General features: G+C 44.6%; 2 protein-coding genes across 3 annotated transcripts; one reads left to right on the forward strand and one right to left on the reverse strand.

Annotated features, from left to right (window-relative positions):
* The first annotated feature begins 9467 nt into the window (after window positions 1-9467).
* On the forward strand, window positions 9468-14933 carry LOC100280497 (uncharacterized). 2 transcript variants are annotated; one of them, NM_001153417.1, is given in 5 exon segments: window positions 9468-9560; window positions 11572-11670; window positions 12635-13725; window positions 13807-14068; window positions 14526-14922. In NM_001153417.1, coding segments are annotated over 5 exon segments (1710 nt in total). In that variant the 5' UTR covers window positions 9468-9541; the 3' UTR covers window positions 14765-14922.
* A 3851-nt stretch (window positions 14934-18784) lies between these two features.
* On the reverse strand, window positions 18785-21236 carry LOC103644478 (uncharacterized). The gene is made up of 2 exons (XM_020545404.1): window positions 19183-21236; window positions 18785-19086 (listed from the first exon to the last, which is right to left on the reverse strand). The coding sequence occupies exons 1-2, from the start codon at window positions 21104-21106 to the stop codon at window positions 19028-19030; spliced, it is 1983 nt and encodes a 660-aa protein (XP_020400993.1). The 5' UTR covers window positions 21107-21236; the 3' UTR covers window positions 18785-19027.
* Window positions 21237-22627: the final 1391 nt, after the last annotated feature.

A 22627-nucleotide genomic window follows, 5' to 3' on the forward strand; every position in this document is an offset into this window, starting at 1 on the left:
TTAGAGAGTTTATAAACATGGTTAGGGTACTCACTATCTTCAAAGCCGGGAGGTTGCTCAACATAGACCTCTTCCTTGATTGGTCCATTGAGGAAGGCACTCTTCACATCCATTTGATAGAGCTTGAAGCCATGGTAAGTAGCATAGGCCAATAATATACGAATTGACTCAAGCCTAGCTACGGGTGCATAGGTTTCACCGAAATCCAAACCTTCGACTTGGGAGTATCCCTTGGCCACAAGTCGGGCTTTGTTCCTTGTCACCACACCATGCTCGTCTTGCTTGTTGCGGAACACCCATTTGGTTCCTACAACATTTTGATTAGGACGTGGAACTAAATGCCATACCTCATTCCTAGTGAAGTTGTTGAGCTCCTCTTGCATCGCCACCACCCAATCCGAATCTTGTAGTGCTTCCTCTACCCTGTGTGGCTCAATAGAGGAAACAAAGGAGTAATGTTCACAAAAATGTGCAACACGAGATCTAGTGGTTACCCCCTTATGAATGTCGCCGAGGATGGTGTCGACGGGGTGATCTCGTTGGATTGCTTGGTGGACTCTTGGGTGTGGTGGCCTTTGCTCTTCATCCTCCTTGTCTTGATCATTTGCATCTCCCCTTGATCATTGTCGTCATCTTGAGGTGGCTCATTTGCTTGATGTTGTACTTCATCAACTTGAGCTTCATCCTCATTTTGAGTTGGTGGAGATGCTTGCGTGGAGGAGGATGGTTGATCTTGTGCATTTGGAGGCTCTTCGGATTCCTTAGGACACACACATCCCCAATGGACATGTTCCTTAGCGCGATGCACGGAGCCTCTTCATCACCTATCTCATCAAGATCAACTTGCTCTACTTGAGAGTCGTTAGTCTCATCAAACACAACGTCACAAGAAACTTCAACAAGTCTCGAGGACTTGTTAGAGACTCTATATGCCCTTGTGTTTGAATCATATCCTAGTAAAAAGCCTTCTACAGTCTTAGGAGCAAATTTAGATTTTCTACCTCTTTTAACAAGAATAAAACATTTGCTACCAAAGACTCTAAAATATGAAATGTTGGGCTTTTTACCGGTTAGGAGTTCGTATGAGGTCTTCTTGAGGATTCGGTGTAGATATAATTAGTTGATAGTGTAGTAAGCGGTGTTGAACGCCTCGGCCCAAAACCGATCTAAAGTCTTGTACTCATCAAGCATGGTTCTTGCCATGTCCAATAGAGTTCGATTCTTCCTCTCCACTACACCATTTTGTTGTGGCGTGTAAGGAGAAGAGAACTCATGCTTGATGCCCTCCTCCTCAAGGAAGCCGTCTATTTGTGAGTTCTTGAACTCCGTCCCGTTGTCGCTTCTTATTTTCTTGATCCTTAAGCCGGACTCGTTTTTAGCCTGTCTTAAGAATCCCTTTAAGGTATCCTGGGTATGAGATTTTTCCTGCAAAAAGAATACCCAAGTGAAGCGAGAATAATCATCCACAATAACTAGACAGTACTTACTCCCGCCGATGCTTATGTAAGCAATCGGGCCAAATAGATCCATGTGTAGGAGCTCCAGTGGCCTGTCGGTCGTCATGATGTTCTTGTGTGGATGATGGGCACCAACTTGCTTCCCTGCTTGGCATGCGCTACAAATCCTGTCTTTCTCAAAATGAACATTTGTTAATCCTAAAATGTGCTCTCCCTTTAGAAGCTTATGAAGATTCTTCATCCCAACATGGGCTAGTCGGCGGTGCCAGAGCCAACCCATGTTAGTTTTAGCAATTAAGCATGTGTCGAGTTCAGGTCTATCAAAATCTACTAAGTATAGCTGACCCTCTAACACACCCTTAAATGTTATTGAATCATCACTTCTTCTAAAGACAGTTACACCTACATCAGTAAAAAGACAGTTGTAGCCCATTTGACATAATTGTGAAACGGAAAGCAAATTGTAATCTAAAGAATCTACAAGGAAAACATTGGAAATAGAATGGTCAGGAGATATAGCAATTTTACCCAATCCTTTGACCAACCCTTGATTTCCATCCCCGAATGTGATAGCTCGTTGGGGATCTTGGTTTTTCTCGTAGGAGGAGAACATCTTCTTCTCCCCAGTCATGTGGTTTGTGCACCCGCTATCGATGATCCAACTTGAGCCCCCGGATACATAAACTTACAAAACAATTTTAGTTCTTGACTTTAGGTACCCAAATGGTTTTGGGTCCTTTGGCATTAGACACAAGAACTTTGGGTACCCAAACACAAGTCTTTGACCCCTTGTGCTTGCCCCCGACATACTTGGCAACTACTTTGCCGGATTTGTTAGTTAACACATAAGATGCATCAAAAGTTTTAAAAGAAATGTCATGATCATTTGATGCATTAGGAGTTTTCTTCTTAGGCAACTTAGCACGGGTTGGTTGCCTAGAACTAGATGTCTCACCCTTATACATAAAAGCATGGTTAGGGCCAGAGTGAGACTTCCTAGAATGAATTCTCCTAATTTTACTCTCAGGATAACCGGCAGGGTACAAAATGTAACCCTCGTTATCTTGAGGCATGGGAGCCTTGCCCTTAACAAAGTTAGATAATTTCTTAGGAGGAGCATTAAGTTTGACATTGTCCCCCTTTTGGAAGCCAATGCCATCCTTAATGCCAGGGCGTCTCCCACTATAAAGCATACTACGAGCAAATTTAAATTTTTCATTTTCAAGTTCATGCTCGGCAATTTTAGCATCTAGTTTAGCTATATGATCATTTTGTTGTTTAATTAAAGCCATGTGATCATGAATAGCATTAACATCAACATCTCTACATCTAGTGCAAATAGTGACATGCTCAGTGGTAGATGTAGAGGGTTTGCAAGAATTAAGTTCAACAATCTTAGCACGCAATATATCATTTTTATCTCTAAGATCGGAAATTGTAACATTGCAAACATCTAATTCTTTAGCCTTAGCAAGTAATTTTTCATTTCCATTCCTAAGGCTAGCAAGAGTAATGTTTAATTCTTCAATCTTAGCAAGCAAATTATCATTATCATTTCTAAGATTGGAAATTGAAACATCACAAACATTTGAATCAACCTTAGCTAACAAATTAGCATTCTCATTTCTAAGGTTGTCTATAATCTCATGGCAAGTGCTCAACTCACTAGATAGTTTTTCACATTTTTCTACTTCTAGAGCGTAAGCATTTTTAACTTTAACATGCTTCTTGTTTTCTTTAATAAGGAAGTCCTCTTGGGAGTCCAAGAGATCATCCTTCTCATGGATAGCACTAATCAATTCATTTAATTTTTCTTTTTGTTGCATGTTTAAGTTGGCAAAAAGAGTACGCAAATTATCTTCCTCGTCACTAGCATTATCATCGCTAGAGGACTCATATCTAGTGGAGGATTTGGATTTAACCTTCTTCTTTTTGCCGTCTTTTGCCATGAGGCACTTGTGGCCGACGTTGGGGAAGAGAAGCCCTTTGTTGATGGCGATGTTGGCGGCGTCCTCGTCAGAGGAGGAGTCGGAGGAGCTCTCGTCTGAGTCCCACTCGCGGCATACATGGGCGTCGCCACCCTTCTTCTTGTAGTATTTCTTCTTCTCCTTTCTTCTCCCCTTCTTGTCGTCGCCCCTGTCACTATCACTAGAAATAGGACATTTTGCTATAAAGTGATCGGGCTTACCACACTTGTAGCAAACCTTCTTGGAGCGGGGCTTGTAATCTTTCCCCCTCCTTTGCTTGAGGATTTGGCGGAAGCTCTTGATGACGAGGGCCATTTCCTCGTTGTCGAGCTTTGAGGCGTCGATTGGTTGTCTACTCGGTGTAGACTCCTCCTCCTTCTCCTCTGTCGCCTTAAATGCGACCGGTTGTGCTTCGGATGTGGAGGGATCATCTAGCTCGTTGATCTTCTTTGAGCCCTTGATCATATACTTGAAGCTCACAAAATTCCCGATTACTTCCTCGGGAGTCATTAGTGTATATCTAGGATTGTCACAGAATTAATTGAACTTGAGTAGGGTTAAGGAAAATAAGTGATCTAAGAATAACCTTAACCATCTCGTGGTCATCCCACTTTTTGCTCCCGAGGATGCGCACTTGGTTCACCAAGGTTTTGAGTCGGTTGTACATGTCTTGTGGCTCTTCCCCTTTGCGAAGCCGGAAGCGACCGAGCTCCCCCTCGATCGTTTCCCGCTTGGTGATCTTGGTTAGTTCATCACCCTCGTGCGCGGTTTTGAGCACGTCCCAAACTTCCTTGGCGCTCTTTAATCCTTGCACCTTGTTGTACTCCTCCCTACTTAGAGAAGCGAGGAGTATGGTTGTGGCTTGGGAGTTGAAGTGCTCGATTTGGGCCACCTCGTCCTCATCATAATCCTCATCCCCTACGGATGGTACCTGTGCTCCAAACTCAACAACATTCCATATACTTTTGTGGAGTGAGGTTAGGTGAAATTTCATCAAATCACTCCACCTAGCATAATCTTCACCGTCAAAGGTTGGCGGTTTGCCTAATGGAACGGAAAGTAATGGAGTATGTTTAGGAATGCGAGGGTAGCGTAGGGGGATCTTACTAAACTTCTTGCGCTCATGGCGCTTAGAAGTTACGGAGGGCGCGTCGGAGCCGGAGGTGGAAGGTGATGAAGTATCGGTCTCGTAGTAGACCACCTTCCTCATCTTCTTTTTCTTGTCGCCACTCCGATGCGATTTGTGGTAAGATGCTTTCTTCTCCTTCCCCTTCCCCTTTTTGCGGGACTCTTCCGATGAAGCCTTCCCGTGGCATGTAGTGGGATTTTCGCCGGTCTCCATCTCCTTCTTGGCGTGTTCTCCCGACATCACTTCGAGCGGTTAGGCTCTAATGAAGCACCAGGCTCTGATACCAATTGAAAGTCGCCTAGAGGGGGGGTGAATAGGGCGAAACTGAAATTTACAAACTTAAACACAAACTACAAGTCAGGTTAGCATTAGAAATATAAATGAGTCCGAGAGAGAGGGTGCAAAACAAATCGCAAGCGAATAAAGAGTGTGACACGCGGATTTGTTTTACCGAGGTTCGGTTTTTGCAAACCTACTCCCCGTTGAGGTGGTCACAAAGACCGGGTCTCTTTCAACCCTTTCCCTCTCTCAAACGGTCCCTCGGACCGAGTGAGCTTTTCTTCTCAATCACTTGGAACACAAAGTTCCCACAAGGATCACCACACGATTGGTGTCTCTTGCCTCAATTACAAGTGAGTTTGATCTCAAGAAAGAATGAGAAAGAAAGTGATCCAAGCGCAAGAGCTCAAAAGAACACAACAAATCACTCTCACTTAACACTAAAGCTTTTGTGGAATTGGGAGAGGATTTGATCACTTGGGTGTGTCTCGTATTGAATGCCTAGCTCTTGTAAGTGGTTTTAAGTGTGAAAACTTGGATGACTTGAATGTGGGGTGGTTGGGGGTATTTATAACCCCAACCACCAAACTAGCCATTTGGTGGAGGTTGCTGTCGCATGGCGCACCGGACAGTCCGGTGCGCCACCGGACAGTCCGGTGCGCCACCGGACACTGCCCGGTGCGCCAGCCACGTCACCAGGCCGTTGGGTTCCGACCGTTGGAGCTCTGACGTGTGGGCCCGCCTGGCTGTCCGATGGTGCACCGGACAAGTCATGTAGACTGTCCGGTGTGCCACCTGCGCGTGCTCTGCTCCTCTGCGCGCGCTGGCGCGCATTTAATGCGTTGCAGACGACCGTTGGCGCGAAGTAGCCGTTGCTCCGCTGGCTCACCGGACAGTCCGGTGTGCACCGGACATGTCCGGTGAATTATAGCTGAGCGGAAATCCGAAGCTGGCAAGTTTCAGAGTCGCTCTCCTCTGGAGCACCGGACACTGTCCGGTGTGCACCGGACATGTCCGGTGAATTATAGCGAATCGCCTCTGAAAATTCCCGAAGGTGCGAAGTTTGGCTTGGAGTCCCCTGGTGCACCGGACACTGTCCGGTGCGCCAGACCAGGGCTGCCTTCGGTTATCCCTTTGCTGTTTTTGTTGAACCCTTTTCTTGGTCTTTTTATTGGCTTAGTGTGAACCTTTGGCACCTGTATAACTTATAGACTAGAGCAAACTAGTTAGTCCAATTATTTGTGTTGGGCAATTCAACCACCAAAATCAACTAGGAAAATAGGTGTAAGCCTAATTCCCTTTCACTAGTCTACCGCACACTAGATAGTCTGTTCAATTTTAGTCAGTGCCCTCGAGAGCTTCCCGAGAGCAGTCGGTTTGGGCCAGCCAACCAAGCCAGCACCGGATATGTCCGGTGCATACCGAACAATCTGGTGGTGCCCAGTCTGGCCCAACTTCTCCTGTTTTGTGCCAAACTTCTTTGCTTCTTTTTGGCTCGACTTGGAGGAGTTCCCTAGCACTTAGATGAACATTGTTAGCAATCAAAATAATTGATTAAGTGCTAGAATCATACCTTTGCAGCTTCATTTCAATAGGATTTTCAATATGTGCAAGCTTAAGTCCAAAAAATACATTTCTCTACAAAATGAGTTACAACCGAAACACAAGTACTAGAAACATTGTAAAGGACCTATGCAACATATTTAGAAGTGCAAACCTCACACTTATACCATTTCTCACAAAGTTGCATATTTAGGTCCATATATGTGCTCTTTTGGACTTGACATCTTCAATTTGATCTTTATATATGTGCTCATGCTCATATAAAGATTGTTATTTCAAGGTGTCGAGTTAAGCATTTAATCACCAAAACAGTTAGAAATGGTCCAAGGGCATATTTCCCTTTCAGCGAGGGAGGGGGAGGTTAGGGGTGGCGGGATCGTGAGTGAGGGGGGATGAGGGATGATCCAAATAATATTGTCCATTGGATTTGAGTAAGATAGAGGGGGCTATCCAACGATCTAAATCATTGGTTTTGATGGTGTGTTAATTCTTGGTGCAATTTGTTTGGTGGATTTAGTGGAGGTTATGAGTGTTGGGTGATTTGGTTGGTTGGGTTTTGTAAAGTTTAAATTGATGGATTATATAGTGGTAAAGATATGAAATGCAGGGGTGGATATATATGATTAACATGAGACATGATGGTTCAACCTTTCAAGACCAACATTGTTTGTGTTCACCATAACAAATATACTTCCTTCGATTCCAAACATAGGTTACTATAGAATTCTATCCTGACAAATTTTTTAAACTTGGCCCATCTATATATGAAAGTCAAACTTGGCACGTGGTTGAGATTATTTGTCATAGAAATGGTTTTTGTAGTATGCACTATTTAAAGTGTTACATAGGAGAGTCGAGAAGATGTCCTCAAGAACTTACATTTCAGATAAGAGGGAGTATACCATACACACCACACCACACCACATTTTAAGTAAGAAACTAAAGGAAACAACTTTGGTTAACTAGAGTGGGGGTGGTATACTAGTATCCAGGGAAAATGGAAACCTCCAAACAAAATTGCCTTCAATGAGTTTGCAAGGTTACCAATGACATAGTTAAAATCAAGTAATTACCAAGAGGAAACTTGTCCAAAGTTCACACAAGTATTTCAGAGCGTTTCAAACTAGGATACCGCCAACAACGCCCTGCAAAAACATATTTATTACACCTAAAAAGGAACATGAAACTATGAAAGGGGCTATAAACTTCTGATGAAGATGAAATAAGAATTATAAGTGTAAAGTCTGTAATACATCTTCGGAGGGATAACACACAATTATGATATATTTGAACAAAATATTTTATTTAAACAAGGTCTACATATGTGATATATATAAATTGTGGGCATTTACAAATCATGCACTAACACAGGAAGGATGGTCAGACATCCACGTGTACTCGACATCCGCTTTGACCCGATGGCACGCTAAGATCTCCCACCCGATGAGGCAGGTGATCATCCCGACAACCGCGCACGTCGTCTCTTTGCAGTTTTGCCTAAATTTGCACTTTTGCTTCAAATGTGTTCTTCTCTTGTAGCTTATCGCCCCCTTCTACTCGTCGCCAGGTTTCGTTATGGCTTTAAGACCGACCCCGACACGGATAAGTAAAACCAGGAGGCAAATAGCCCAAATACATCTTGCTATAGTGTTGCGTGGCAATATAAAATGAAAGCGCATACAACCGAGAGATGCATATGGACATGTATCAGGAAAAAAAGCACCGCGTTAAATGGTTATAAACAGCGCACACGTGGCTTCGGTCTGCAGCTGTGTGGGATGCATTGAGGAGAGGGGGTAATGCAATTTTTGCTCTCCTTGGTCAGGACACGTAAAATGCATCGTGTGTATGTATTACATGTTGGAAGCTAAGGAAAAGCACATATGCATCTCTTTTTACATGTTCTATTGGGATCAGCCAACAGAGTTTCCTTGCTCGTCTCATTCTTCGACCCTAGAGTAGATCTGGACATTTTTTGGACCAGTTCGGGTTCGGATCGGGCCAAAAATCCGGTAGAAATCTAGTTGGCCCGAGCCCGCCCGTGGCACCGACCTATACTCTAATATCTTGGCCCGAGCCCACCCATGACTTGACCCGATGCCCACGGATCAACCCGGTGGCTGGACCGTAAGTAGATTTGAGTTGTGCCTGACAGCAGACCTGAGCGGACGACCTATGACTAACGAGAGGTGTTCGGCCCACAACTCATTTTCTCCACTCATTTTGTGTTTGTTAAAGATGAAGATGAACTTACGTATGTCGAGGCAAAGTTCGGCTCATAGACTATGGAAGTATATTTTTGGACAGAGGATGAGACAAAGTTACAGTTTTTTATTATTTTATTGGGTCGACATGCTGCATGTAGGCTATCATCGTGGCCCGAGCCCAACCTGGATTTTTTGACGAGTTAAACTTTTGGCCCGCATGGCCGCATCCGCCCGTGGCACTGACCGGGTCGAATTGGGTCAGATTTTTTCGAACGGATTGGACCGGTGCCTGTTAGGCCATCTTGAGAGGGCCGTGTAAACGAATTTGTAAAGTACTGTTTTGTACTATAGATTATAATGTTTATAGAGTGAAGTTTAAAATAAAGAGTGAGATAAGGAGGGCTGGAGCCGTAACCGAGCCATACCAAATTAAAAAAAACTAACAATACGGCCCAACTATCCATCTGGCCCAAGTGCCTCGCCCTTTCTCCGCAACTCCACCCCAGGCAGCCCTCACCCCCTCACCGCCGCGGCCACCTGCGTCCGCCCGTCCCGACCTCCGTCCTCCGCCTCCGGCACCGTCGCGGCCCCCTGAACGCAGTCCGATTCCAGCCTCCGCCAGCCCGCCCACCAGCCACCGGCTTCCGGCCTCCGCCCGCCGGCGGCGGCCTCTGCTCTCCGCCCACCTGGCCACCTCCGCATCCGGCCTCAGCCTCCGGTGTCCGGTGTCCGCCCCCGCAGTGGGCGTGCCGCACTGGGCTGAGGAAGAACAGCTTCCGGTTCCTGCTGCTGATCTTGAACGGCGCGGCGCTCAGGTCGGAGGAGGCCTGCCGACGAGACTGAGGTAGCAGAAGGAGCCATACCAAAAAGAGAATCTTCCTCCGCCACTGTCGACTCCCATCTGCGAGGGTAGCTTCGCGCCGAGGCGTCAGTGGCGCGATGAACGTCCCTGTAGTCGGTGAGTTCTCGATGCGATTCGTGTGGATTTTCGTCGTTCGGGGTTGGAAAACGTGTCTATCGGGTAGAATTCCGGAGAAATCTGGTGGCCGTGTTGCGGTTAGTGTGTTTTTCTTTCACATATTTGGTAATTTAGGGGTTTAGAGGGGGCGGGAGGCATGACGAAAGTAGAGTTCTTCTGTTTTAGGCGATCTGTGGGCTGAAACTTTGGGTGTTATATCTGAAGTTAACCCCATGTTTTTGCTCTATAATGTTTGTGGTTGGCTGGTAATATGATTGGTTATTTGTTTATGTCGATTGATGTAGTTCATTTGGGTGTTCTAGTGGCACCGAAATGAAGTGTTGTCTAGGGTTGAAAACAGGGTTTTAGATTACTTTTTTTTAGTTTGCTTGATGTGCATGCGAAAATTTTGTTCTCGTTAAGGGCCTCTAACGTAATGGTTAAGGCTTTCGAGTAGCATCTCCAGGTCTTGGGTTCGATCCCCTCGGGGGCGAATTTCGAGCTTGGTTAAAAAAATCCTCTTGCTGCCGCCCGCCTGCTCTCGCGGATCGATATCCTGCGCACCACCCTGTGGCTGGGCCGTTGCACAGTGGGTAGTTGATCGGCCCGTTAGTGATGGGGCAGGGTTCTTAATATAATACCGGGAGGGCGGTCTTTCCCTCCCCGGCCGCCGAGTTTAGTTAGCAAGGTTGGTTGTAGGGTAGGAATTGGTAGTCAAAAAAATTCTGGCGGAATCAATGCATTTTGCCATCTGTTTTGTCGTCTAATGAAATTTTAAATTTTGGTGATAGGTTTCAAGGTATTCATTGTCATTTTGAGTGTCCATATCACTGTTTAGGATATTCTTCTAGTATTTACTAATGTCCATATATTATCTGAAATATCATATTTAGGGAAAATTTGATCTGTGGCATCAAAAGATCGCAATTTTAGAAATATACCTTCATACTGTCTTTGTTCACTTTAATACCGCCGAGATTTTGGGCCATTTAGAAATATGCCAGTCAGTTACCTTTTCTATAAACCCAGCCTCGCCACTGTCATCCTACCGTTTCCTTTCGATTGATAGTGGAATGAGTTCTTCCTCCACCCTGGCTCTCTCCGATGGATGCTCCAACATGCTATGGTCACCTCAAGCTGACCCTAAACTAGGTTTGTCTTCGCTCATGCCTGCTTCACGGCGCTCTCTTGTCCAAGTCTCTTCTTGTCACTGCCCCTCACCTCCTATGCCACCCGAAGTGCAGATCCATCTGGCCTTGGATTCGTTCGACCATACCAAATCTGTGTTGTTTCTCAAATCCGATTCAGCCTCAGCTGTTGCTGAGATTTGCATGCTTGGTGGCAGAGTACTCAATGTGCTATTTGATAGCTTGTTGCTCTATTTTGGATTGGGAGTTCAATTCCGCCCAGATCTACATCATAAAGGTGATTTGGGTGAGGTGGAGCTTTATTTTGTACAGTTAGTTTTGTGTGTGTGTGGGTGGGAGGGTTGCGATTTGGGCATGAAGAGATCCTTCTGATTTGAGCTATCTGAGCTCCAGAATCATCTCTTGATGCTGCCTTTGGCGTTGAGTAGATCTGAACTGAGGCACCCGGCTTTGGCATTGAGTACATCTGAGCTGCATTGTGAGTTTGTGACAGCTTTGGGTGGAGGAGCTGTTGTGCCGTGGTTTTGACTAGAGGTGGGCTGAAGCACAGAGGCTTCCTGTGCATGCGGGTTGGGGTGCGGCAGTGTGCACCAGAGATGCATACATGCTACAGATCGAAATATGTCAAACACTGCAATGGGGAAGACCATTATTGGGTAGAAAGTGTCACAGAATATTATGTTTCTAATCGGCATGATCTTTTGATGTCCCCTTGTTTTATCACTTATCAGACAAAGGAAGTTAAGCCATTCCTGCTATATGTGAAATACTTTAGCATGTATTGTGTTCTTAGATTTCTATGTCAAGAAAAAACATGGAAAATTATTTTGAAATGTTGAAGTGCTCTCTCTGTATTCTTGCAGATCCATATCAGGGGGAATTTCCTGAGACAATCGAAGAGTACTTGCATCACGGTACTATGAAATGTATCGCGTTTAACCGCAAAGGAACACTTCTTGCTGGTAATTATCGGAGCTTGTTTTGATTGTTTCTCTACAATTAAATTTGAAGTGACTCTTTTCTGTAACTATCTTCTGAGCCCAGTTCATATAAAACTTGCTGAATTTCTTTTATGGTTCTTGACTAGAGTTGGTTTTTACTTGTTGGATTTTGTTTTGGTTAACAAGGATTACAATTTCTTCTACTCTGGCAAAATGATTTCCGTTTCCGTCATTTGTCATCGCTGGTTGCACAATCAGTCTGTGTTACTGACAGTGCCTGTGGGGTCATCTGCCTCCTAATACAATTAGTGGCTCCACTGATCTTTATACTATGCATGAAAAGATCACCATCATTTTGTTTTCCTGTCCACGTGAAACATTTGCACTTCCATTTGTTAATCTACAATCTGTAGACATTTAATCCAGGATGAGCTCTGTTTCTTTTAACATCTTATTAATACTTTCCTCATAGCACAATTACCCTAGGCTGTATTATGTGCGCCAAAATAGAATAGTGTGTATGGGGGATACAGAATCCTGGACATTGGATTTTGCTGATAAATGTCAGAAGGGGAGTCAAGAATTTGTGTTAAATTAGCAAGCCACATTGTATTTTGTATGTTCCCTTAATTTTCTATATGACTCACCAGTCACAACAACATGATTTTATGATATCCTGCATCCTTATCTAACCTTGGATAGTTTTCTTGCTGTTGCGGTACAATGATACAGAGTGGTGTTATTGGAAAGGGAATGCTGTGTACACTTGTCAAGCGGGGAACTTTGTTTACTTTATAATCTAAGTTCCATATGAAGCTAGTTCTGTATGCCTATAAAAAACACGTGATATATATGGATGTCAAAATTATTTTTTATGAAATGCGCCAATAAATCTTTGGAATCCAAAGTTTGGATGGCGTAGAGTATCTTTCAGCTGTGAAATTGTTTCCAGTGGTCAATAACAGTGCCTGTTATATATTTGCAGCTGGATGCTCAAATGGTAGCTGTATTATATGGGACTTTGAAACAAGGGGGCTTGCAAAAGAATTTCGTGATAAAGATAGCACCGCACCTATAACAAGTGTGTCCTGGTCCAGGTATGGCCACCGTTTGCTTGCCTCTGCTACTGACAAGTCATTGACACTTTGGGATGTGCCAACTGGGGAAAAAATTGCACGTATTACTCTTCAGCAGACTCCATTACGTGCCAGCCTTCAACCTGGTTCTCCAACTCCATCTATTTGTTTGGCATGCCCTCTATCTTCTGCACCTCTTCTTGTTGATTTGAATACTGGAAGTACTACAGTTCTCCCTGTTTCTGTATCTGAGAATGGTAACCCCCCTGCACCTAACCCCCGCAATAAATTTGCGGATGGTACCCCACCTTTCACGCCAACAGCTGCAACATTTGATAAGCATGGGGCCCTGATATATGTGGGCAACTCCAAGGGAGAAATTTTAATCATAGATTCAAAAAGCATCCAGGTACATGCAATAGTTCCCATCCCTGGTGGAAGTGTTGTTAAGGATATTGTTTTAAGCCGGGATGGTCAATATCTGCTGACAAATTCTAATGATCGGGTCATTAGAGTCTACCGAAACATTCTACCTGTTAAAGGTTCTAGAGAGGAGATCAGAAACATAAGCAGCAACAGTAATGAATATGGAAGTCACTACGATAAATTAAAAGCAAATGGTACAAGCTGCCTTATTCTTTCCTGTGAACTTTTGGATGCCATCACAAAGATACAGTGGAAGGCACCATGTTTCAGTGGTAATGGTGAGTGGATAGTTGGTGCTTCTGCAAACAAAGGAGAGCACAGGTTGCAGATATGGAACCAAGCAGGGCGCCTTGTAAAGATGCTTGAAGGTCCAAAAGAAGCTCTCATTGATCTTGCCTGGCATCCTGTTGAGCCTACAATTGCTACAGTATCTGTGACAGGCTTCGTATACATTTGGGCCAAGGAGCATGTAGAGAATTGGAGCGCTTTTGCTCCTGATTTCGTAGAGTTAGAAGAAAATGAAGAGTACGCCGAACGAGAGGATGAGTTTGACTTGAATCCACGTGAAGAACAGGTGAATAAAATTTCAATACTCATTTTTTTACAGTTATTCGTGGTATGCACTTGACTTTTTTTCTTTAAATTCTCTATGTAGGCTGAGAAAGTAGTGATAGATGAGGATGCTGATGTTGATATCGAGACATCTGAGAAGAATACAGTGTTCAGTGATGTGGAGGATTCTGTGGATGAGATCTCCTACTTACCAGCAATTCCTTACCCAGATTCTCCTGATGAGCAGCCAGAGAAATGCCTTGGAAGTTCAAAGTTGGAGGATAGCAACCATTCTGGTTCCCCATCCTCAATGGATGCTGTACAGAATGGACAAGCCATTCCTCCAGCATCAAGCCCAATGGAAGGTAAAGCTTTCTTGTGCCAGTGTTTGTTTTCCATCTCTGTGCAACTGTTAATATATTAGTAGTCCTTGTGCTTATGATTTGTTTTCCAATTGGACTCTACTAGCACTGTGGTTTGTTTCGTATTCATATAAAAAACTTGCAGTCCGTCATACGAAGAAAACTTAGCTGTGCACCCATGGTGATATGGACTTGACATGATTTGGTCTGCAATTTAGATCATGGAAAATTACAGAACTATATATATACATGTTGTGAAACTTTGGTTTACCAAATGACTATATAGCGTATTCAAAGTAGAGTAAGTTGCATTAGTAGCTCCATATGCTGCACTCGCGGTCAAGGATAGAATTTTGAAAACATGATCATTTGTTGTTTCACGCATTACCCTCAGTAAGTACAATTCTAACTCTTTTTTTTTTCGTGGACAACAATGTTCTTGGTTTCATTCCTCTGGCAGTTGACAACTCTACTGCTGAAGACCCAGAAGAAGGGCCAAACTCAAAGCGGAAGCGGCGGCTGTCAGTGAAGGGGCTTGAGTTGCAGCAGTCCGAGAAAGGCAAAAAGGGATCAACAAAGAACAAGTCCCTCGGGAAGTCCACAAAATCCAGCGCCAAGAAGATGGAATCTGCCAATGGTAACAGCTCTGCCTTCGATGATGAAGCCACTGAGGATGATGAGATTAACATTGATAGCTAGTGTGTTTCTGACTGAGGGCAATAGGCGTGGGGGATAGAAAATGCCTTTTCCCCACCACCCATCCACCACCTAATTAAAATTAACTGTTGTATGCTGTGACAATATAAACGCATGTATCAGTGTTCTTGACTGTAAATTGATATGTGCTGTTTCTCGTATTCCTTAGCTCTCTGCTTTGCACCCATGAGTATTTGGTTGATGCAGTAATTCGTTCTACTTTTGGAGATGTTCAGTTGAATTCCGCTTGTTCGCTACGCATCGAAGGGGATTGAGGAGAATTAAATCCTCTCTATTCAATTTTGACTAGACAGGAATTTAATCCCTTTCGATCCAGATGTAACCGAACAGCCCCAAATGCTGGGGGCATTGGCCTCTTGATTAGGTGTATTGGTGTGTCGAGAACATGGTTTATGTGGCGCATGTGATTCTGGAAAGGTCTTCTAGAAATGTATGATATGATTTGTGTCATACTTGTTGCATCCATGATTGTGCCAGGTGCCCGTGTTTATATTATTGGATACCGAAAGCGGGCACATGCTGCAGATTTGTTTCGCGTACAGGATCGTTGTCTAATATGATGCATAAGTGATCGCAACCAGGCGTAGCGAAAGAGGCATAATCACAAGTCAGCAGCACCTCAGTAAGCTTTCTGGTATTGGAGTTGGAGGTTCCTGAATTACTAGCGAATTCTTTCCCTTTTCTTATACAGAATCGGTACACAATAAAAAGCCGCTATTCTCAGTAACCTCATTCTTTCCCTAATTGTTTAGAGTCAGTCAGCAGCACCTCAGCAACCTCAGTAGCCGTTGTTCTCCCTGGTCTGGTCCCTCTCCCTCCCCCCATGCCCTGATTCTATATCCGGAAAGCCGCTACGGGCATTTGCCCATCATGTGCGCGCCCAAAGCACAGCGCCTCCCTAGCCACTTTTAATGCCATAATAATATATATAACCGCCTGTCAAGACCAATCATCGCTGCCGGCTTTTGCTTAGGGCATGGATCGACGTGCAAATTGCTTGTACGATCGCTGCTGCACCGCAATATTCTTATCAGTTCATCATCGAGTGAGGAGCTAGTCAGGGCATGATCGACACTCATTAGCGCTCCTAATCATGCGCCCTTCTTGTCGGCTTCTGCACGATCTAACGATCTCGCTCCCTTTCGTGATATATGTTCTTTTTTTTTCTTCCTTCTATTTCGCTCGACCGTTTTGATCTCCTTTCATCGTCGTACGGCCCTCATGCGTTAGCACTAATATACTCGGTTGCCAAATGGGAGTATTATGTGCATGCGCCACGGATGACCACGCAGCAAATGATGTACATGCAAGTATGTAACTTTACAACACAAAGGCACAGTACGATTATGAATTGCATGCATGCATGTGCTTAAAGCCCCCCCCCCCCCCCCCCCCCCCCCCCCCCTGTGTTAAAATCACAATGTTCAGATAAAATAAACATTTCAGGACAAAATCTAGGAATAATGGCCATAGCTAATTTCCTCCTTTTTATTTTTCTACTATATATCGTTTCTTCTCTTTAATCAACTTGACGTAGGAGAAAACCGTCGTTAGCTTCTCGTTCCAATTTGGTTGGTTGGTCAGTATATGGAGTACAGATGCGCTACTTTTCTTCAGAATTCACACATTGAAGACTTTAGCTATGAAGATCTTCACAAATTAAAGCATGGGTAGTCGTCTTATAATTGGATTAGTGCATAGATGGACGCTCCCTTGTTTGGTTTTGCTTTTTGTGAGCTTTATAAAAAAAACAACCGATGATTGAAACTGTAGTGAAAATTGGTTTTGTGCAAAATCTATTGCAAAGGCTAGAATACAAATTCCTTTTTTTCTAAAACAGAAAACCAAAATGCAAGCTATCATGCTAATGTATCTCTGGTGATCTTCTTCATGAATTGCAATTATCAGTAAGGTCTGGTGTGCACGACTGGTATGTATCTCGAATATTGTTTTATCACTTCACATTTTTACGTGGATGACCTCTCTTGGTTTTCTCTACTATATATTTCTTACTTTACTGTATCGATTGTTGAAATATAATATGTGAATTGTTCACCTTGCTTCCTATCAGTTTAACCTTTTAGGTTGAACTGATTAGTATATGCAACTTAATATGATGGCAGAGCCAGAGGTCACGAGTTTAAATCCTGATTAGCGCAATTAAAATAAAATAATTGTTGCTCGCTTCGATTTCACGTAAGAAAATGTTCGACGTGAGGGGGAGTGTGGAAATAGGTCTCGTTGGTGCATGCAAAATCATACTGATCCCTTGCCTTGGAACAAAAGTTATTGAGAACGATTACTGAGTTTTATGTGTTTAACCTAAAACCCTAACTCCATGTGTAAAAGTAATGATGGACAATTTACTTCAAGCTCCTTTTTACTAGTATGAAGGCTCTCTTAGGTCTCAAATGTGAAAAAAATATAAGTATGCTATAATTTTATTATTTAATTGCTCACTAAAATTCAAACTCAACAAGATCTCTAGCTGACTAGCTCTGATCATAATCAGTTGCATCAACACTGGCTAATTCAACCCAAAAAAGTGTAAGCTTAATTCACTTATACTTCAATAATAACCTCCATTGTATAGCCACTGCAAATATATACATTCTATAGGCATAAACGAATTACACCTAAACCTTTTCTTCTCTCTTTCTACATTATAGCCATTAACTTTCTCCTTTAACATTCGTCTGGTATATATGCTCACTCTATACTTCTGTTTCTTAATCACATCATGGGTCCTAATCATGATAGATATATATAATATCCACCATAGCTCATGCTATTGTAATTTCTCAACAATTCATTCAAGTAAGGTTTACGAGTACTAGAAAAGCATGTGAGGACAAGGGTCATATTCCAATGAAAGTGCCACACAATCCCGGTCAAAAAATGTGCCACACAATCTTAGGGCCTGTTTAGAATTTAAGTATTTTTACGGTTTCTAGAAAATACCATGATTTTATTAATACTATAGTATTTTATGCCATAAGGTGTTAGGTTGTATTTATGAAAACTATAGTTTTAAAACCATGGTATTCTAGGTACGTGTTTTTGGAGTACCGAAAACTCCACTCCCACCCAAGATTTTCATGACATGGTTAGTTTTTACATAATATCGTGATTTACAATATTGTATCCAAATAATGTTTCTAAAAACTATGTTATTTTTGGAGCTGGCCTAAACTACCATAACAATTGCAAAGTATAGTATTGTAAAACCATATTTTTGAAAAAAGCGAGGCAGCTATAGTTGTAAGTATTTAGTATTGAAAACTGTATTTCAATCTTGTTATTTTGTATTTGTATCCACTGTTTAGAAAGTATTTTGTATCTACGTACTCTTCCTCTTCCGAATTGACGGCCGATTTTTTCATAAAAATCAGTATACTCGGTCAATCTGTGGTATAACTCCATTTGCAATTGGTTTCCCATATATGAGAAAGATTTTCTTGGAATAGAATTGGTATGTGAAATTTTTTGATATTGATATTATGACTCCACTTTGTGAAGAGTCATGATGAAACAAATCAGAAAGGAATGTGTTTGAAGAATCTGATCATGGTAGCTAGCTATTATTCCCAATGACCAGATGAGACATCCAAATACTAGAGAATATTCGATGCAAAGCTGTGAAAATCGCAATCCTAAATTAGACCGGAACTCCAACAAGGGGTAGGATGATGGATTATAGGATCATAATAACTATTAGAATTGTAAAACTGCAAATCCCACTTAATAGAATTGTAAAATCAACTAAGATCATAAAGTCATAAAATTGCATGATAGAACCACAATTTTAACTATGTGTTGCCCATGTAAATTCATTTTCATACGACACACACTTGTAACCATTTATCATTAGATCCCTTTCTCTTGTTTAAGAAATTTAGGAATATTTCCATGGACTTTTTTATTGAAAATTAACACAGACTTGTTATGTACACACAATTTGCTCACAATTATATGGGAAATCTTGTAAAGAAGATTAGGAAATTGCCACATGGAACGATCATGAACAGAGGTTAAAACTCATGATGATGATTAAACATGTGAGCCTGCAAATACAGAAACAGAAGCGACAATCCGCACAAAACATTAAGCGATCGCATTTGCACTGATCAGAGACTCTATCTGACAAATCGCGGTGAAGCTCTAGTTTCTCGCTGCATTTATCAGTGGACTAGCTAGCTAGCTAGCTTACGACGGTGGATCATAGATAACAAACAGAATGCGCTTTTACGTCCTCCGGGACAACCTCGTCCAAGCATCTCCCGTGATGATTGGCAGCTCTCTTCCTGATTCAAGAACGATTCCATGGTCAATAACAATGCAACTGATCAGTTTAAACCAAATGTTGTAACGCAATTTATTAACTTTCATTGCTACTTAACCTGACGTGCACATCTTCAAACCAGCATTATCAGCAATTTCCTCCTCGCTTTCATCGTCATCATCCGGATCATCTTCGCCGTCCTCATTGTCCCTGTCGTTTTCGCTGCACCATGGCATGCAATCATCACTCCCAACCTTGTTGTCCTTCATCGTCACGCCGGCGAACAGACCCGTCACGCTCATCTGCTTGCTGATCATCCGAGCGACGCAGTACGGCAGCTTGGGGTTCGCACCGCGCGCCGCCCGCCGAGGGTGCCTCCGGCCGTCGAGCCATGCTCCGGCGAAGGCCAGACAGTCCAGGAGGCTCTCCCTGGCCATGCCCTTCATGTCGTACGCCTGCGCGCGGCGCCACAGGCTCCTGGCATGCGCGTTCGCCGGCCGCGCCAGCGCCAGCGCGCGTGTCGCGTCGCTCACCGCCGCGTCAGCCTCGCGCCGGGCGAGCCGGCACTGCGCGCGGTTGCTGTGCAGCACCAGCCGCTCCCTCCTCCTGCTCAGGGGGCACAGCTCCAAAGCTTCGGAATAATGATCAGTGGCCTTGTCCACGTCGCCTTGCAAGAAGCTGTCGTTGCCTTGCCTCTTCTTCTCCTTGGCTAAGATTTCTCTCTTCAGCAACTCATCCCTAGGCATTGCTTCCTCTCTCTCCTTCCTCTCACCCTTCAGCTCTCTCACGCTGGCGATCGCCCTTTTTGCCTCCCCACCTAGTTTACGGTCACTGACGACATGGACGTCATCAAGGAGAAGTGCAGTTGCAATGGCATCGCCGAGTCGTCGCCTTGGACCGAGATGCCGGAGATCGACCAAGTCAGAGAGCCACGGCGCTGTGGCATCAGCAACTGCGTGCCATGCGGCGCGGTCGTCGAGGAGGAGGAGCAAGCAATCCACGGCCATGTACTGCCAGTCATCGGACGAACGCGCGAGGTCACAGAGACTGGAGAGTGCATCACGGCACGCCGCGATGGCGGCGCGGCCGACTGGGCTCCTACAGAGAAGGCGCAGCAGCCCGACGCCGGCGGGCGAGTCGCCGTTCGCCAGTCCACCCCACATCCGGGACAGCTCGTTCAAGAACAAGGAGTCTTGGCATATCATGGCATGAGATGACAGGTCCCTGGACGCGAGGCAGCTCAGTAGGTAGAGCGACCAGCACTGGAGCTGGCTCGCCCACTCCTCCGCCTTCCTGTCCTCGGCGTCGGCGCCGCCGCCGAGCCCGCACGTCATGAGGTCCCTCTGGTACTTTGGCCTCCTGCTCGGTGCCAGCGCGACAAAGTTGGCATAGACGTCGCGGATGCAAGTGGACGCGGAACGCACGGCGAGCTGCACCGCCTCAGCGGCGTGACGCGCGACGGCCGGGAACGTGGACTCGTAGCTGGCGAGATGGCCCAGGGCTCGCGCGGCCGCGCGCTGCTCGACCCACGTCATGGCGCCGCCGAGTAGAGCCAGCAGCGGGCGCACGGCCCCAGCCGCGACGGCCAGCTCGGCGTGCGCGGAGGAGCGGATGGTGTACGAGCCGATGACATGGGCGGCGTAGTACGGCACGTACACGTTGTCGCCGCGACGGAGCCACGCCGCGTCGGCGAGCGCGCGGGCGAGGAGAAGGGACATGCACCGGATCGCGCCGAGCGAGGGGAGTTCGGGGTCATCTGGCGCGGACATGGCCGCCCGCCACACCGCGCCAACCGCCGCGGCACATGATTGGCCATTACTGCCGCCGTCATCCTCACAGTACGGTAGTTCCCTGAAGAAGGCGGAGAGACTGGCTCGACGGAGCCGGGCGTCCGGCTCTTTGATGGCGCAAAGGAAGCACCCGCAGCCGCTTGAGCTGAAGAAGTCGTCGTCATCTTCCGCTTCCTCTTCCTCCTCCTCCTCCTCCAGGATCTTGGCCATGGTTTTGGCCTTGCCCTTGCTGCTTCTAGTGTTCAGCTCCATTATCTGCGATGCTTGTGTAAACTAAGGGATGTGGAAGGAAGAAAAGAGAGGAAGGAGGACCGAGAGACTAGGGTTTTGTAGAACTAATGAAGTTGTGGATGGTAATATATGCAACCAGTCAATTTAGGCAACTATTTTTTTAAGTCATTGTTAACTTCTTTTCATGAAAGATGGATGCCTTCTTTATGTACATGTTCATGATCAGCCTAAAACAGCGAACTTTCTTGAGCAGATACCGGCGCGGCGTGTCAGAAAAACTGGACACACCAGTAGTACCTGCCGCTGCAGTAACCTTCATTGCGCTCGCCACCTGCACAGTTTTGTGCACTCGACGGTACGAGGTTGCTGAGATTAAAATTCACGCCGAGTTTAATTTGGATCGTCAGCTAGTGTTACATGACTCGGATGTCTTAACAACTGACAGTGAAGTGTCCTTTCGAAACAAATCACATGATTGATACAGTGATACTAGTTTCATTGGGAGAGCAAATTAGGGCCGGCAAGCAGGGCACTACCGCATTAGGGCTACGTGGCGTGCTTCATAGTTCCGTCCAATCGGTCGCGTCGCTTTCGTTGGCAGCCAGGCCGGGCGAAGACTGATTTGACTGAACCTGTGTCCATGCATGCACTAATCTTTCCTAAGCTCAACATGCATATATATTAATATTTCCAGCTTCCACTTGTGATAATTTGCGATGCGGTGAAGGTCTAAAGTTGCGGCTGTTAATCCCCACAAAGCCTAGTTTAACCAAACCTTTATACCAGCAATTACCTAAAGAAGATAGCCAGTGCATGTGTGAGGGTTCGCATCCACTTGGTTACTTATTATGCTGATAAGCTTGGCGTAGCAGCTATACTAACTGTGCTGTTTTTTTTACTAGCTTTTCTTTCTGGCAAGAACAGATGAAAGCCGCTGGCTTTGCATTGCAAGAAGTACACACGCTAACATGACATATACAGGAAGCTAGTTATAATAAAAAAATCTATCCCGTCAAGCTTAACAGTTTTTAAATGACAACAAGTTTGCTTATTGGCTGACATTCTTGCTAATAATGCGAACTGAATCAACCTGGATTCTCTCTATATATGCTAGTAGCCTCGTGATAAGGTCTTCAAGCTAGCATTCATGCAAGCAATGCATGATGGATCTGATTAGTCTGATTCTGAACCATAACTAGCTAAGAGTATTGTTGTAAGTAGAGTAGTAGACTGTACAAGTTCATTTCTCAAGTCTGTTATACATATTATAAGTGATATTCCAATCACAGGTTAACCAATGAATTCTGATGCAGGCGGAGTACTGTTTTCCTTGTTTTTTATTTGTTTGTTTATTTGTGTAAGTGGACTTCCAACTCAGAAAGTGAACAGTGTTGCGTAGCAAAAACTAAAAGAAAGAAGCAAGAAGAATGCACTGTGGTCCTTGTGGTCCTTCAAGTGAAGGGCATGATTTGCATGCATGCCGTCTGCTGCCCACTCATCAGAAGAAAAGAAGAGAACGGAATGTGAATAAAAAACAGCTTT

This window comes from Zea mays, chromosome 1, assembly GCF_902167145.1.
Source record: "Zea mays cultivar B73 chromosome 1, Zm-B73-REFERENCE-NAM-5.0, whole genome shotgun sequence".
Classification (NCBI taxonomy): Eukaryota; Viridiplantae; Streptophyta; class Magnoliopsida; order Poales; family Poaceae; genus Zea; species Zea mays.

Coding starts and splice junctions, on each gene's coding strand:
- LOC103644478 (XM_020545404.1), bottom strand. CDS start 21,106: ATGGAGCTGAACACTAGAAGCAGCAAGGGCAAGGCCAAAACCATGGCC. Junction 19,087..19,182: donor TTTGAAGATGTGCACGTCAG/GTTAAGTAGCAA, acceptor TTCTTGAATCAG/GAAGAGAGCTGCCAATCATC.
- LOC100280497 (XM_008675222.4), top strand. CDS start 10,634: ATGAGTTCTTCCTCCACCCTGGCTCTCTCCGATGGATGCTCCAACATG. Junction 10,713..11,571: donor TCAAGCTGACCCTAAACTAG/GTTTGTCTTCGC, acceptor GTATTCTTGCAG/ATCCATATCAGGGGGAATTT. Junction 14,069..14,525: donor AGCATCAAGCCCAATGGAAG/GTAAAGCTTTCT, acceptor TTCCTCTGGCAG/TTGACAACTCTACTGCTGAA.